Source organism: Petaurus breviceps, unplaced genomic scaffold (genome assembly GCF_028583685.1).
Source record: "Petaurus breviceps papuanus isolate PSGF00001 unplaced genomic scaffold, PetGlider_PUasm1.0 173, whole genome shotgun sequence".
Classification (NCBI taxonomy): Eukaryota; Metazoa; Chordata; class Mammalia; order Diprotodontia; family Petauridae; genus Petaurus; species Petaurus breviceps.
Genome location: NW_027185759.1, coordinates 10,385,607 through 10,403,065, shown reverse-complemented (window position 1 = coordinate 10,403,065; position 17,459 = coordinate 10,385,607). Strand labels below are relative to the sequence as shown.

The 17,459-nt window shown below is 49.4% G+C and overlaps 1 protein-coding gene across 6 annotated transcripts in view; it reads right to left on the bottom strand.

Moving 5' to 3' along the window:
* Positions 1–17,459, bottom strand: part of HDLBP (high density lipoprotein binding protein) — a 91,333-nt gene that overhangs the window by 8,967 nt on the left and 64,907 nt on the right. For all 6 annotated transcript variants that reach the window (XM_069083372.1, XM_069083376.1, XM_069083374.1 and 3 more), the window contains 10 exons: positions 13,857–13,935; positions 12,358–12,497; positions 11,373–11,477; positions 11,106–11,219; positions 10,132–10,218; positions 9,882–10,013; positions 9,046–9,264; positions 7,697–7,918; positions 7,122–7,340; positions 3,909–4,047 (listed from right to left, as the gene is read on the bottom strand). In XM_069083372.1, coding sequence (XP_068939473.1) covers positions 3,909–4,047; positions 7,122–7,340; positions 7,697–7,918; positions 9,046–9,264; positions 9,882–10,013; positions 10,132–10,218; positions 11,106–11,219; positions 11,373–11,477; positions 12,358–12,497; positions 13,857–13,935 — 1,456 coding nt within the window. The remainder of the gene's footprint in view (positions 1–3,908; positions 4,048–7,121; positions 7,341–7,696; positions 7,919–9,045; positions 9,265–9,881; positions 10,014–10,131; positions 10,219–11,105; positions 11,220–11,372; positions 11,478–12,357; positions 12,498–13,856; positions 13,936–17,459) is intronic.

Below are 17,459 nucleotides of genomic sequence, written 5' to 3'. Positions count from 1 at the left end.
CCCATCGGTCAGTCACCAACAAGTTCATCACACGCACTGGCACAGCAACCTCAAGGTCCACACAGAGCACCTCACAGTGTCCCACGAGTCCTCACAACCTCCCTGGTACCGCTATTATCTTCACTGTACACAAGAAGAAACAGGCAGACAGCACAAAGTGCCCCGCTCAGGAGACAGAGCCAGGAAGTGTCGAGGAAGGGTCTGCAGTGGGGCTCACACAGCTCCTGTGTCTTGGCAGGGAGGCTCCCAAGTCCTATCTATTGTCTGTGGGTATTTTAGATGACATTTCTCTATCTTCTTGTTGAATTTTGCTGGTAACGTTAAAGAAAATGTGGACGATTTGGGTGGGCTGATTTTATACCCTACAATAATGCAGAAGCTCTTTCAATTAGTCTTTTTAGCTGATTCCTCAGGGTTCTCTAAGTAAACAATCGTCTGCAAACAATGAGTTTAGTTTCCTCTCTAATTTCATTTTCTTGTCCGGTTACTATTACTTGAGCACAACTGCTCAAGCTTTTACAATGATGGGTGGCAATGGTGACAGTGGACATCCTTGCTCACCCCAACCCCACTGCGGAGGCTTCCCTAACTGGTCTCCATTACAGATAATGCCTGCACCTGGTCTTACACAGAGACTACTTAATCAAGAAAAGCTCCACTTATTCCTATGCTTTCTTGTGGTTTATTTTTTTTTTTAACAGGAATAGGTGTATTTTGTCAAAAGCTTTTTCTGCATCTATTGAAATATGTTGATTTGTTACTAGTATAGTTAATTATATTTCAAGTTTTTCTAATAGCGAACAAGCCTTGTATTCCTGGTAAGAAGCCAGCCTGGTGCTAGTAGTATAGGACCTTTTCGATATATTGATAGTCTTCCTTGATAAGATTTTATTCGAAATTTTTGCATCAATATTCATTAGGGAAATTTGTTTAAAAAGTTTTCTCTGACTCGGGATCCCTAGTTGTGTCATGACACAATCTGAATAAGAAGGAATCTGCTAAGACCTCTCTTCTTTATCGACTTTTCCAGACAGTTTATGTGGTGCTGACCTTGTCATTTGAGCATCTGATAGATTTGCTTAGGGGTAGCTAAGGTGACACAGTGTATAGAGTACTGGGCCTGGGGTCGGGAAGATTCATCTTCCCAAGCTCAAATATGATCTCAGACAGTAACTATGTGACCCTGAGCAGGTCATCTAACCCCGTTTGCCTCAGTTTTCTCCCCTGTAAAATAGGTTGGAGAAGGAAATGGCAAACCATTTCAGTAGTCTGCCTAGAAAACCCCAAACAGGGTCACGGAGAGTGGGACAGAACAGAAATGACTGAACAACAGCAGCCAGAGAAGGGTTTTTTCCTTCGGGTCATTCATGGCTCATTCAATTTCTTTTCCTAAAATGGGGTCGTTTAATATTCCGTTTCCTATTCTGTGCATCGGGGCAGGTGAGCGCCAGGCCCAAGGTGTGGCGGCCCCTGTGGTGACCGGGCCTGGCGGGCTCAAGCAGCAGCTCTGACCTCCAGAGTCACACAGAAAATCCTCTGGTTCCCCCACAGAGCAAGGAGTTGAGGGGACGCTGAGGCTGCAGGCCTGAGTCCCTGGGAAATGCAGATCTGGGGGGAGACAGAGGTAATCCTACAGGGTCAAAGGAAAAGGACGCACTCTTATAAAGACCACCCAAGCCAAGGAGAGCTTCCGGACAGCTCTGTTTCAGTTGATGTGATGCTCAGTGAATGCAGAATGTCAGGGTTGGTGCTGAAAGAGACAGCCAGCTCAGCCAGAGCAACGTGTCTTCATGGAGCCTGCCACCTTCCAGGGAACGGTGACGGCCACAGACAGACAGATCACACTCACACATACCATAAAACCTAAGTCAATTATAAAGACAGAAAACAAGGAAGGCTTAACAGGGGAGGCAGAAATTTAACAGAAAAAAGAGGAGTAAGGGAGACACAAGGAGCAGGCACATCTGGGCACCAGGATTATGGGAGTCTGGATGCAGCTCCCCACACAACAAGAAACAGCATGAGATGAGACTAGGTAAGCCAAGTCACTGGGAAGAACCCAGGCCATGGAGTCAGACCAGGACTCAGTAAACAGAGGCAGGCTGTGCTCAAGTCAAATGATGCAACAGAAGAGGAAGAAGAATTTTTATTTCATCATAAAGATTCATATGCTGAGTGCGAAGAGGACAAAAACCCCACCCCCGAAGAGGTCAGTGGTAACAACGGGAATCAAGTGTGAGGGGGAAAGACTCCCCGGGGAAGACGCTGCATTACGAGCAGTCACAGGGTTTGAGTCAGAGGAGGGAGGAAAAGAGGTAGAGTCCAAGGTACAAGCAACATTTTAAACCTGGGAAACAAGGTAAATCCTAGCCATCATCCCTGAGAGAAAGAGTCCGCTGATGAGAGGACCAGATAAAACCCTTGGCTGTGGCCACAACCTGGAGGCAGGTAGCTTGAGATGGAGGTCTAGAGCTTGGAAGAGAGGGCGAGGCTCGAGACAGAAACCTGGGAGTCAAGGGGTATTTGGGTCCCTCAAAGGTCAGTGAGTGGAAGGAGCAGGCCCTGGATGGCAAGGATGAGGCATCAGGGTCTGGGTGTGAAGAGGCAGGCAAAGAAGGAGTCTCAAAAGGAACTTATGGGGCAGGAGAAGCAAGCAGTGGAGAGAAAGGGATGGAAAGGGCCCAAAGAAGGGAAGAGTCAAGAACAAGGATTCCAAACAACCCAGCCACACACACTGTGACTTCCCAGATGCACTCCTGGTGCTGTGACACGGTGGCCTGGGAGCCAGCATACTGCTGCTGGTCCTTGGCACCCGACATGATTCAGCAAGGCCATCCCCCAGGGAAGAGGACCTCCCTCCAGAATCCCAGCTCGCCACGACTAACTGCAAGCACCACTCATTCAAAGCGCCAGACAAGTGCTATGATCTTAAATGGCAAACGGAAGCATGTGGCCTGTACCCCCGAGCTGCAGCACCCATCGCTCCTGGGCTGTCTCAATCCACAGCCCGTGCAGGGCTGACTGAGGCAAGGACATCATAGCAGGGAGTTCATCCCATCACTTTTCCCGTCTGAGAGAAGGGGGTATTGGCAGCTGCTCCAGTGCAGCTGCCAATCAGGAACATTCACCAAGGACACACAAAAACATTTTGGGTTGGTCCAAACAAATTCCTGAGAAACTGTCACAAGAGGGATAGACTCTGGAGGTCAAGTCGGCCTACGCTGGACCAAGCGTTAGGACCATTTCAGACCAGGTAACGTGAGGAAAGTACCTCATGCTTGAGCTAAGCGCCACGCACGCAGGTCAGGGCATGGCCAGCCAACTCCACTGGTACCACAGCCTGCCAAGTGCGCCAAGACAACACGGAGGAGAACCTGCAGGACAGGCAACACTGCTTCCCCCACTTGGGGATCAAATCCACTTCCTTCCCTTTCACACCATCTTCCCAGGAGAAAAGACGAGCTAGATGAATCAGCCAAGCAAAAAGCTTTCTAAAGAAGCCACAGGATCAAAGAAGTAGACAGCAGCCCAGCAGCAGGCCAAGCCCACCTCTGCCCACCCCTCCAAGAACACGGGGCTGAGAGCGGGAATCAAGCCGACACGCATTTGTTGTGGAACAGGACGATACTCGCCCAAGGGGTGGCAAAGACGCTGCTAGAGAAACCGGACAGCTGCTCCAAAGCCCAGACCCTGGCCCCACAGCAGCTGGGGGACCACCAAAGTCATTCGGGCATTCTGAGCCCCATGACAAATGAGTGAAACCTCACATACATAAAACACGCATAAACCATCGAGTTGCATACAAACACACAAGACAGTATCCTCATTGAATGCAGAATCCTCATGAAAACACAAAAGCCTCTCCCCCTCCCCCTGCCTGGCTTACACACAACAGCACCCCCACACACCTGGGTTCTCCTCTCTGTCAGGAAACTTAATCTGGACGCCATAGTCACGAGTGATCTGCTGGATTCGGGAACCTTTGGGGCCCATGATGGAGCGATGGTACTTCTGTGGGATGGCACACTCCATTGTCACTTGGGCCTCCTTCGTGGCATGGGGGGAGGGACAGAAAACATCAAGAACAAAGGGTTAAATGCTGCAGGGGAAGGTCACACTGCACATCAGCCAAAATCCAAACCAAGAAGGGACGTTTGTGAAGAGCTACGACTGCAATGACACAAGCACCACAGATACCTGGGTCGGAACCCCAACACTCAACCTCGCTGCCCAAACACTCCTCATGGAAAGAGTGAAGCAATTATCAGAGACCAGAGCCAAGCGGCTTCTGAACGTCAATCCTTCACAATCATCTCTGCAGGGCTTAGACTGTACTCAGCACGACACCAAGGCAGCCGAGCCAGCCAGACGAAATGTCCCTTCATGGGCTGCCGCTGCCCGCTCCCTCATCCCCACCCACTTCAGCCCTGCTCCAAGCCCCTCTCTGCCACTCCTCACCCTCCCAGCAGCTCTTCCCATCAGATCTCTTCCTCTCCTGGCCCTTCCAATCACAGAAGCTGGCTCTCCCCAGACATAACTGGATCCTTGGCCACCCCCCTTCCTCAGTGTCCCTCCAGACACACTGGCCAGAAGGAAGAGCAAACCAGCTTCTCGCTCCCAGACCATCCCCTTGCACACAAAGGTCACTCTTGGTGACATCTCCAGGATCTCAGGTTCTCCCTCCTTCCTCATGAAGCAAAGTGGTCAGTCTCGGTCCCCACCTCAAACTCCTATGGCTCAAACTTGCAGACTTCATGGACAAGCTGATGTGCCCTCGAACACTCACTCCTCACTGCCTTGCGGGGATGGAGCAGACCTCACTCATCTCATCACCCCTGGCTCCCACCTTCCAAGTGCCCTGCCCTTACGGCCCCTCCCAAGCCCACCTTTGGTCCTCACTGTAACCTGTCATCTCTCCAGTCTTCTTGGGCCACTGTGCCTGCTCTCCCCCAGGGGAACACTGCACTTTCCTCAGTCCTTGAATCCCCTGTCCTATCACCGCTCATCCCTTTCCAATAACAGTTATTGGTCTTTTCCACCATTAAAAGCCCTAAAGGAAGACAGACGCCCGATCAAATGGATGGACTCCGAAAGGGGATGACCCAAGTTCGATTGCACCCTCCTGGATGCACTCCCCACAGCGGCTCCTCCAAACCTCAATAACTGTGTTTACTTTTCTCTCCCTCCGTCCTCCCCCCCCAAGCTCTTAAAGGCTCCATAACGGCTGCTTCCCTTTCTCTCCATCGCCCCTCCTGGTTTGGCCACTCCCCAGCTGATGGGCAGCTCCCCACTTTCCAGTGCTCTGCCATCACAAAAGGAGCTGCTCGCTGCTCCAACTACTTTGCACGCACGAGTCCTTTTCCTCTGTGGTCTCTTTGGAGGGCACAGGCTGGCAGTATATCAGTGGGAAGCTGGGTCCCACTGAATCCAAACAGCTTCCCAGAATGACCTGACCAAAGCACAGCTTCACAACAGTGCATTAGTGAGAGAGAACCTCGAGGCTGCTCTACCTTCAATGCCTTGTAGTGATCTGGAGTATCTTTACATGCCAAGAGATTACATGAATTTGTTTCTTTGATCATTCTCTTCAAAGGGGATACCATTCTACTCATAAAGTGGAATCCAGTCCTTACATAGCTTAGAAATGAAGCCTTTCTCAGAGACTCCTGCCACAAAAATATTCCAAACCTTCCCTGCTGAGGACACGGGGGTGGGCTGTTTATAGAAGGGCCTCTTTCCCTTCCCACTTGAACCCCCTTGGTGCCATTCCGCATTCTGTGCCTCTGCCCCACTCCCAGAGGACGAGGCATCCGCACACACCTACTTCTGCTACTGACCTGCCTGCAGCCCTGCTTTCTCTTCTGCCCACTTCCCACTGTCCCCCAACAGGCCCAGATCCCCACATGCTGCCAAGCACGCCTCCCTTCTGGATACGTTCGTCCCTTCTCATGCTCAAGCTCACAGCCAGACACAGAGGTCAGGGCATGGCCAACCAATTCCACTGGCACCCACAGTCTGCCAAGCCCACCAAGACAATACGGAGGAGAACCCATGGGACAGGCAGCACTGCTCCCCCATTTGGGGATCAAATCTACTTCCTTACCTTTCACACCATCTCCCCTTAAAGCACCTTTCCCAGCAGAAAACAGAACCCTCCTGTACGCCCAGGCACAGAAGCAGCCCAGGGCCCTGCCCCGACCCCCTCCCCTATTCTCTCTTTACACTAAGGGATCTCATCAGCTCCCATCTCTACACAGAAGACCCCCAAATCTCCCTATCAACCCCTCACTCAAGACCTACGTCACCAACCTCGATGCACCACGAACATCCTAAACTCAACGTATCTTTGTCTTTCCCCCCACTTATTCGTCCTCAAAATCATCCTCCCATTCTCTCAATCTCTCCCACTTATAATTTCTGTCATTCTCCACTCTTTCTTCTCCCTGACCCACCAAAGTCTTGCAGCTTCCAATTCCTCAACATCTGCCACGTGTGTCCCCTTCTCCTCACTCACACCGTGGTTACACCCTGGTCTATGGCCTTACTGCTCCACAACAGCACCCTGACAGACCCTCCCAAGGCACAGGACAGATGACTCAGATGACCCAAGCACTCAGACACCTGGAATGAACGTCCAACGTTCTCCAGAGCTCATTTCCCAGTCCCTACACACACCCACATACCACAGCAGTGGTTCGGCTCCCCAGCCTCATGGCCACACCGTGTCTCTGGGCCCTCTCCCTCGGGGCAGTGCTCAGCCCCAGGTAAGGCTCAGATCAAATAGAGTCTGACACATGCCCCACCTCTCAGAAACATCAACTGAACCAATCTCTAACATCAGGCCTCTGAGGCTCAATTATGTGTGAAAGGGTCAATAAGGAACAAGCACAGAGGGAACAAGGGAAGGCCCCTTCCCTTGGCCATGTGACAGAAACACTGCCCGAGGGGTCCCGTGACTGGCAGGGAGGGGTCCCGTGACTGACGGGGGGGGGGGGGGGGGGCCGCGGGGGGGGGGGGGGGGGGGGGGGGGGGGGGGGTGCGGGAACTGGCCGGGAGGGGGGGTCCCGTGACTGACTGGCAGGGAGGGGTCCCGTGACGGGGGGGGGGGGGAGCACACGAACCAGGTCCTCGATGATCTCCTGGATGCGCTTCTTGGCTGCCTCCACGCAGTCTTTGGCCCCTTTCAGCGTCACTTTATCGCTCTGGGCCCCAGAACGAGGGAAGCTGACCATCACGCCCCCATACTCCTCCGCTATCTCTCTCAAGACCTGGCCTCTTCGGATGACAAAGTGGCGGTGGTGCCGAGGGTCCACCAGCATGCAGTCTTCTACCACGTTATCCTGCAGAAAGAGGAAGGGGGGAAGCAAGGCTAGATAAGGAATCCTCGGGCCGAAAAGCCTCCGCTTCCTTTCAGGTCCACATCAAACGCGTCAAGGTCTACCAAGTCATATGACACCATCTCAAATGTAAAGCGCAGGTGAGACGGTCTGCAGACTTACAAGGGCCAGATAAATGCCAGTCACTGTTACATGTGCCTAACGAGGAAAGGAAAGATTAGGTGTTACAGATCATGACGGTACCAAAAAAGACAAGAAGCCGCCAGAGCCAAGTCCCAGAGGCCACCCACACAGGCCCTACAGTACCAGCAGTGGGCAGGCCCACAGGCAAAGGGGTCAGAGCAGAAAGAGGGTCTCACCAGGTTTTTTATGAGGATCTCCAGCTCCTTCTGAGCCTCTCTGACGGCCTCCTCCGTCCCGATGATAGTGATCAGCTCCTGATCCTTGTCTTCAGATGTGGGGAAGATGATCCGGGCTCCTGTGTTGTCACGCACTTTGCGGATGTTCCCGCCCCCTTTGCCAATAAGGAATTTGTGATACTCTGGTTTGGCACGGAGATCCACCGTGTAGCTCTTGGTTTGCTGCCAAACACAATGCCCACATGACCTGTTAGATGTGGCTGCCCCCTCCCCAGATGACACTCAGAAACGAGGGAGTTCAGAGGGGCAAGGACTATGGCTGCGCCACCCACCTCCAATAGCCTTCACCTGGAGAATGGGTCTAACTGTTTGAAGGAGAAGACTTTCATTTGTTCTGATAATTCTTCATGAAAAAAGCCCCACTTCCCCAATTAGCAGTGAGGGGAAGGGGAGTATGAGCAGACAGGCAGGCACTGCTGAAGCTGGGGTAGTGCTGGTCACACTGCCATCTGCTTCTCCTCTGGTCACCTCCCCTTCACCCCATATCCTGCACGGACTGTCTGCCAGATCCCAGCACCTCCTTTTCTCCTATGCTTTGGAAGTAGGCAATGCCAAGGTCAGGGCTAAAGGCAAAGACCCAGGAAGCCCTGCCTTCACTCAGAGCAGTCACATGAACAGAAAATCAGAATGAGTCTTCAAAGACAACCTGTTCACTTAAGATGATTAGGTTTCAAGAGGCAATGAACCAGCTTCTGGGATGATAGGCCCAGAAGAGTAGTGAGTCATGAGCTGAAGGACCTAAAGGCCCATGCCTGCCTCGCCACTCTTAACTCCCCACTGCTACCAGCCCTGGGGCGCTGGTCCACAACCCTGGGGTACAAAAACCAGGAAGGTGGCATGGGGTCCAGCAGCTCCAAGGAAAGGGGGGGAAACAGGTCAACTGCACATGAATTTTATGCAGGTACCAAGAGCCTGAAAGAGGTGAAAGGTCTAAGGTCCTACAAACAAGACGTGGTACTCTGAAGGCGTGGCAGAGACCCTAAGTACACACTGGACAAGTAATTAAAGGCCTTAACTTATAAAATGCCCCCACGAGCTGAACGCTCCAGGGGGAGAAGACTGTCCTGCTGCCCCCGTGAGATATGCCCTCCCCATTCCCTCTGCTGCTTGTCCTCCTGGACTATCATCTCAGATAACCACCAAAAGGTCAGGCAACCACTGACCTGCTGGAGACAAAGAGAAGCAGATGGGCAGCACAGAAGGAAGAAGAGTGGGTCTCCGCTGCCCACTCTGCTCCTGTCCCCCAGTGAGACTCAGCTTCCCAGGGACACCTTCTCCTGCCCACTCACCTTCTCTTCCGCCAGGTGCAACAACTGTCTTTTGGCTTTCTCCACATCTGGGGCAGGGCCCCTGATGACCACAGTGTCGATACCTGATCCTTCAGTAGGAAAGTGAATGTGCACTCCCCCACACTCCTCCATGATGGAACGGATTAAGCGGCCTTTGGTGCCAATGAGGGAGTTGTGAAGCTTGGACGGGATGGACACCTCTACTTCTGTGATGTTGGCCTAAGTCAAAACAACATAGTGAGTTAGTTATCTTGTGACAGGAGAAAGTGCTTGGCGGAGTGGGGGGGTTGGAGGGGGGGGGGTGGCTTGGAATCAGCCTAGGTTCTACTGACATATTCAAATGCTATGCCCAGCAGGCTGTGGGTTTGGCATGGCCCACAGGCCCAGAATCTTCAAGTTGTTTTATTACCTACAGAAAATGTCATGGAGAAGGAAGATAAGCTCATTTACTTTCTCTGCAAAGAACAAATGGCTGTTTACTTCAGAATAGGAGGGAGAGGGAAGTTAAGAAAGGGGCAGGAATCTCTGTAAAAGACCCTGCTGTAGCACTCCTATTCAGGCCAGCCTGTGGCTATGCTAGGGAGCGGAACGGCATCCAGAGAGGGCACACGTCAAGCCTCCTCAGCCAATGAAAATTTATGGTAAGAAATAGATGTCCAATTAAAAACAAACTGAATATTAAGACAATTAAGTGCTGTTTATAAAACCAACCTGACCTATAAAAAACCCCCAACTACTCCCAAGCCCTCTCAATGTGACAGCACTGGAACCATGCTCTCTCTCCCAGAGTGGGAGCAGAGCTCTGCCCAGCAGCCCCACCCAGCCCCTACCCTCACCAGGTCTTTCTGAATGGAAAGGATCCGGCTTCGAGCAACTTCACAATTGGCTCGCTTGCCTGTGATGACAATGGTCTCCGAGTTACTGTTTTCTGCTGGCAGATCAATCTTAGTGTTGCTTTCTTCACGGATCTACAGAGGAAGAGACCAGAATGAAAGGCTGCCGTGGAGGAGCCTTCACTCAGTTTCCTCCCCCCTCCCTCAGGCCGGGCCCTGGCACAAGCCAAGAAAGGACAGGGCAGCTCATCACCTTTTTGATGTTTGCACCTCCTTTCCCAATGATGTTCTTGTGGAACTGTTTGAAGATTGGAACAGAAATGGAATAGCTATTTTCAACCTAAAAAGAAAAAAAGGCAAAATGGTAAGTAACTGCAAGAGTGAGGACGCCTTTTCCCTACAATGTCTGTGAATGATTTCTGCTCCTCAAGCTCTATGATCTAGAGAGAGGAGACTGATGAGCGCCAGTCAGGAGCGCCCAGCTCCCAGAAGCCCGGCCCCTCATGCTGAGGCAGTGCTCTCAGGTAAATGCCCCCACATACCCCTGAGAAACCAGTCCTTCACAGCAGCACAAGAGGGATGTATGCTCTGGACAGAATCAGAAGCTGCTCTATCCTGGGAAGGCCACATGGCAATAGCTGTTGGCCATTCCCTCTCTTGGGACCATGAGCTCTGCTGGAAACATGTTCCTTTCCCTCCTTAAGGAGCTCTGAGCAACAAACGTGTCAGCATGACCAGAGTCATCCCCTACTCTAGAAGGACCCCTACTTTCTCTCTGCCTCTAACTCTACTCAAAATGGAAGGCAGACAAAAGAAGATTTGACAACTGGACAAAATAAAAGGAAACAAGTTCGTGAAGGGGAAGGAGCACTGATCACGGAAAGCCTACTGGTTAGTAGATGGCTGCACAAAGCTAATCCACTGGTGGGGAAGTGGGAAAAAACCCACAATCCCAAACCCTCCAACTCCTTCCTTATCACCAACACCAGTGACTGACAACCAGCCACCTCAGCAACCAGAGCAGGGGCATTATCACATCATTGCCACAGGAGTCAGCTGGCATCAATGGGAATGTTCTTGGTTTCCCAACTGAGCCAAGTGCACACATGATGAAACAGGAGAAAGTCAAAGACACACATGTCACATGATACTCTGGGGTCTCACAGCCCTGCACACCCCCAGCCCCAAGGCTGACAAGACAGACCCACAGCCAGGTCCAGGGCCTACCAGATCTGCTGCCATTTTCTGCATGTATTTGGTACATTTCTCCACCTCATTCTTGGGGCCTCTGAGTTGTACAATGTCACTTTTTTGGGCTGGGTCTGGAAAATTGATTATGACCTGGAAGAGACGAGCACCAGTCAGTTTGATGGCCAGGCCATTCATCAAGAAGGCTTTCCCTGTCTAGGGGCCAGTAACAAGGTCCTCCAGACCCCCAGGTTCTTGAAGCCAATGGTAGCACTCACTGCATTAGAGACTTTCATGAAATCTCACCTCTGGGAATTTATCACGAATTTCACGGATTCGTTCACCTTTCTGCCCAATGATTGTTCGATGAAATCTCTGCTCAATGATTAAGTCCTTGGTGCGTTCATTTTCCTAGAAACACAAACATTCCTTCAGGGGATGGAGGGTCTTCAGAGCTAAGCCACTACTGATCCTGTAAATCACACATTCAACTCAAGGTCCAGGAACGATATTCAGAAAGTTGTGAGGCCAATGCCCTGTGGCTCCAGGAGACAGTAGGTGACTGAGGAAGAACTGTGGATCTACCCTCCCCACCCCAGATAAGGGGTCTAGCACCAGAACACTGGAAGTGAAGTCCCACCACTGTGAGAGCCTGGCTCAGGGTGCCCTTCATTAGCGAAGGGTCACACCCCTAAGCCCAGGAGGCACCATGAGAACTAGGCCAGTCTAGAACTTTCCCAGGTTCTGTACTAGCTAAATGGAATCTCTTATGTTACTTAAGGTGTCACTCAAAGGCCTCAGTCTGGTCAGCACTCTGGGCCCCTCAGGTGGGCAGCCACTCCCCTTCAGACTAAGTTTTGAAAAAGGTCCTCTCTTTTGAATGCCCCCTTCCTTTCCCAGAGACTTCCCCTTTCCCAGGGCATGGGCATGCAAATCCCTATACATGGGCATTGTTCAGGTCTTCTAGCCCCCCACCTCTCTTTCAGGAGGTTAATTTCAAGCATAATCTTAAACTGATTTTACAAAGGATTCCCAAGTTGGTGTTTCTGGAAGAGCAGTCCCAAGGAAGGATGCAAAAAGCACTCTTCTCTCCTTCACATGCAAAATTCTGGAATTTTAATTATTACCCACAGTCCCCTTGGGATGCACACTCATAGGGTGCCTAATCCCAAGTCTATTTCTTAAGGTTGGAGATGGCAAACACTGGACTCCCTTAGGGAGGGACCAGGGCTCATCCAGGCATGGGGTTAAAGAGTCCAAACGAGATGGCATAGAGAGTCTTCAGGCTCACCATACGGGATGCAAGTTCCAGCAGCTCTTTCTTGGCCTGGTGGACACCCTGAGGATCCCCCTCAATACGGATCAAGTTGCTTTTTTCATTATCAGGAGGAATTCTCACAGAGACCTTGTACTGATCTTTGATTCTATTTACTGCAGGGCAAACAAACAAACCACCCCATCACTAAAAGAAATGATCGTCACCCATTGAGTAAAACACTGGGCAGATACATTCCACCATGCCCAACCCCAAACAGATGCAGTCAAATGCCTATTCTCCTTTCCCGGGAGCAAATAAATGGATAGTGTAAAACAAATTGATGGTACCCACTCTAAACGTGTGCTACAAAAGGGTAGCGATTCTATTTCTCAAAAACATGTGTGTGAGGCAGGCGGAGGAGGCACTGCCACCTCTGACCTTCACAAGCTTCCTTCTACAGCACTGCCCAAGAGCACAGGGGCTTGTCATTCTTGTTATCCTGTTCACTGATTAGAGCAACTGAGGCCTTCACACAGCACAAGTGGGAGCGACCCAGAGTCAGAAGCGCTTGAGGCCTTTGGGGCCAGATGCTGCCTGCTGCAGCACAGCAGGAACAACAGCCAGTGCAGCGAGCCCGGGGCTGGGGAGCAGGAAAGTGGCTTCTACAGACCCGGAATGTCTCTCTCTGCGGGGCACCAATGAAAGGCTTCGTTTGAGACCTTCTCTCTGCTGCCCTTTGGACCATTCCAAATACTGGTGGAACAAGGGCCCTGGTAGAATGGCCCGTCAACTACCAATTACACAAACCATGCCAGGGTTTACACAACACACTGGTGCCTTCAGGACACATCCCTGCCATCTACCAACCACACATAATAATGCTTATGGGATCATGGGAGACTTCTTGGGGTCCATGAATTTGTTTTACTTACATTCTACTAATTGTATTGAGAAATAACTGGCTTCTTTTATAATCCTATGAACTTTATTTTACTTAGAAGCAGTCTATAAGTATACCCCGGCTGACTGGCCAATGGTCCAGGGCACAAAAACGGGGTAAGACCACCAAGCTAGAGAACAACTGGCTCCTTCCTCACATGGAAGCAGCATTCCCTTCAATTACAGCCACAACTGCCAAGATGACAAGGGAACAAGGAGCCCAGACAAGAAACGAGGAACTGCAGTCTATACAAGCTGGCTCTCAGGACAAGGAGGAGTTAGGAGAATTTCCCACTGTCTCCAGGTAGAATGCCCAGGCCTTCAGAACCAACAAGAAGCCAGGTGAGTCCCATTCAATCACAGCTCTCTAACACCCACCATGGAGGCCACAACAAGCAATGTCACAGGTGGCATGGCTCACCATTTTCTTGCCCTCCCGTTAAAGTCAATGCAAAGTTTGGGCTGCTCACACTGCCACGAGGTTGATCCTGAAGAGAAGCTATTTCTGATGCCCTGCACACTTCAGGGAGACCTCAAAGAAAACCCAGGCACACCTGTCACATTTTCAAGAAACATCAGCTCATCAGACTTACTGTTGGCACCGTTTTTTCCAATCAGATGTCTGTGAAACTTGTGGTCAATATTAATCTCAACGTAATCCATCCGGTTAATCTGTGGGGAGAAAGCATGCAGAATTAAGATTCCTGGGAGCCAAGAGCAGATCCCAGCCAATGCTGGTCTGGCCACTCCCCACACCTCTTCCTGCCCAAGCTGGGGCCCTCTGAGTCATGTTGGAATCAGATCCCCCAAAACTCCCTCACCCTGCTACAGTCCCTCATGACCTTCTCTAAGGACATATCCCTCACTCCCTTCACTACCTGAGTTTAAATGCTAGGTAAAAACGTTGGCTTTAACAAACTACATGGATATGATGGGATGATTATCTAAAAAATTCAGGAATGTGAAAGAGTACTTCATTGGGAAAATGGAAAAAGGAGAGGTAAAATGAGATAAATCATCTTACACAAAAGAGGTGTGGAGGGGAAGACGCTGGCAACGAGACGCACACAAGCCCTGCTCTCTTTGAGAAGTGGCTCAGAGAGGGAATAACATGCACACTCAGCTGGGGAGAGAAACCTATCTTACCCTACAGGGAAGTAGAAAGGGAAAGGGACTGGGGAAGGTAAAAGTGAGGACAGAAAGGGTGAAAGAAGGGAGATATAAAAAGGAAAATAGGAAAGAGGGCAACACACAGCAATCATAATTGTGAGAAGAAATTTACAGCAAATTTCTCTGATAAAGACCTCATTTCTCAAACACAGAGAAGCAAAGGCAAATTTATAGAAATAAGAGCCATCCTTCAACTGATAAATGGTCACAGAATATGAGCAGGTAGTTTTCACACGAAGCAATCAAGCTATCTACAGTTAAATGAAAAAATGCTCTAAATCACTATTGCTTAGAGAAATGCAAATTAAAACAATTCCTGAGGCACCACCCACACACCTGTCAGACTGGCTAATGACAGAAAAGGAGGATGACAAATGATGCCAGGCCCCAGGACACTAATGCACTGTTGGTGAAGTGACACCTTGATCCAACCACTCTGAAGAACAATGTGGAGCTATGCCCCAAGGGCTATAAAACCACGCATACCCTCTTACCAAGCACTACACTACTGACTGTACCCCAAAGAAGAAAAAGGCCCTGCATGCACAAAATCTTTACACATGTTCTTTTAGTGGTGTCAAAGAATTAGAAAATTAGGGAAGGCCTATCCAGTTAGGGAATGGCTGACCAAGTAGTATGTGACTGGGATGGAAAAGTCCTGTGCTAGAAATGATGCGCAGGAGGCGCTCAGAAAAGCCTGAAAAGACTTACATGAACTGATTCCAAGTAAAATGAGCAGAACCAGGAGAGCACTGTATACAGTAACAACAATACCATATGATGATCAGTTGTGAACGACATCGCTATTTTCAGCAATATAATAATCCAAGACAATTCTGAAGATGAAAAATGCTGTCCATTTCCAGAGAAAGAACTGATAGAGTCTTGAATACTGATCAAAGCATATTTTTTCTTTACTTTCACAACATGAGTAACATGAAAATATGTTTACATGTCTGCATATATACAGTCTATACCAAACTGCTTGCCTTTTCAATTAAGGGGAAAAGGGAAGGAGGGGAGGGAGAGAATGTGGAACTCAATTAAACAATTAAAAAATTAATTGTTAAAAATTACTTATACATGTAAATTGGGGAAAAAACAAAATATTAATTTTTTTAAAAGGAAAAAGACCTACAATCCTTCTTTATAACCTGACTAATGCCTAATGGGAAAGTATTTGCAGATACTATACTTAATTATATGCCACTATGGGGCTGGGGGGGGGGCAGAATTTGAAACTCAAGGAATTGTGGTAATGAATCTTGCAAACTAAAAGTAAACAAATTAATAAAGACAAAAAAAAAAAGGAAAAAGACCCAACTACATGGTTAACATGCAGAATAAGTCAAAAAACTAATCCTATCTGAGTAATTCCATGGTTAAGACTTTATCCCTAATGAAATTTTTTTTTTATTTAAAAGGGACTTCACTGTACAAAAATAAGGACAAAACAACAGAAAAAGTAAAAGAAACAGAACACTCCAAAAACCCAACAACTGCCATCCAGCCAAATACATCACAGTATACTAATAAAGTGTTACTGAGTTGTACACAATGATAAATATAAACTACACACGGCATCATGATGAAAGACTCCCCTCAAAGAGCCAACAAGTGCAATACCTTTAGATGCTGTTTTCAAGAAAGGGAAGAAAGTAAAGACTCAACTACATATCAGTGAGTGTGACTTTGGGCAAAATCACACAACAATCTGTTCACTATTAAATGCAGATCTAACGAGCCTCTAGAAAGGGAAGCAGCAGCACAGAAAGTGAGCATGTCTAGCTCAGTCACGGGACGAAGACTCAGTTCCCTTTTAGGCCAGGTTACTAAACTAACAGATCAAGGGAAATCTGTAGATTTAGCTAGCTTGGACTTGGGCAAAGCACTTTAGTACAAGATTCCATATCATTCTCGTAGAAGGTGGTAGGAGAGAGATGCTGGGTGGATGTGGACATGGCCTGACCCTAAGAAGAGCCATCCCCAATGAAAACAATGCTTGGGACTGTGCTAACATTCTTGCCAATGATGTGGATGAAGGCACACACATCACTCTGATATCTGCAGATGACACAAAGCTGAGAAGAGCCAACACAGGAACAACAGAATCAGAATACAAAAAAAATGGGCCACATCTCATGTGCTGAAGGTTAAGGGGTGGATGCAAAGTCTTATGTTGGGTTCAAAAATTCAATTTCTCAAGTCCAAAATGGGGGAAGCATGGCTACTAACAGTTCAAATGAGAGGTATTAACACTGGTGTATTCTGCCATGGCCAGAAAGCAATGGGGATTTCATGGTTAGTTCTGGAGAATACATAATGAGAAGTACTCTGAGGAGACGGGAGTAGAACATTCCCTCTTCCCACCATTAAGAGTGGAGAAGAGGGGCAGCTAGGAGGTACAGTGAATAGAGTCAGGAGGACCCATGTTCAAATTGGGCCTCAGACACTTGACACTTACTAGTTGTGTGACCTTGGGCAAGTCACTTAATCCCAGTTGTCTTGCCTTTCCTCCTCCCAAAAATTAAAAAGAGTAGAGAAGAGATGACTGGGGGAGGGGCAGGACTAACTGGCTTCATGGCTTTGAAGGGGCAGACATGGGCAGGAACAACCAGGAGAACTGGGCACTTTTGGCTTGCTAGTAAGGAAAGTCAACCAAATGCAGGATTTGGGGACCTTCGCAGATCCTGGGCTGGTTCTTCTGGAGGATCTAAGCAAAGGCTGGGCGACCATTAGCTGGAAATATTGCAAAGGAATTAATCATCAAGGCACTGAAAGAGCTGTTCCTTGTTGTTCTAGGAGCACCACGGGAGAGAAGCCACATCGCCGCTGTGACCTCTGCAGAACCAGCCCACAATCAGGAAGGAAGGACAGAGGGACAGCAGAGAAAAAAGAGAAGGGACAAGTAAGGGCCAAAGGCTGCGGCTTCACGGAGACAACCTGGGAGGCACTCCGGGGGTGGGGCGCACGATCCGCTGCTGGAGAAGTCATTTGTTCCTCTCAGCTTGGGGGCTGGATACAGT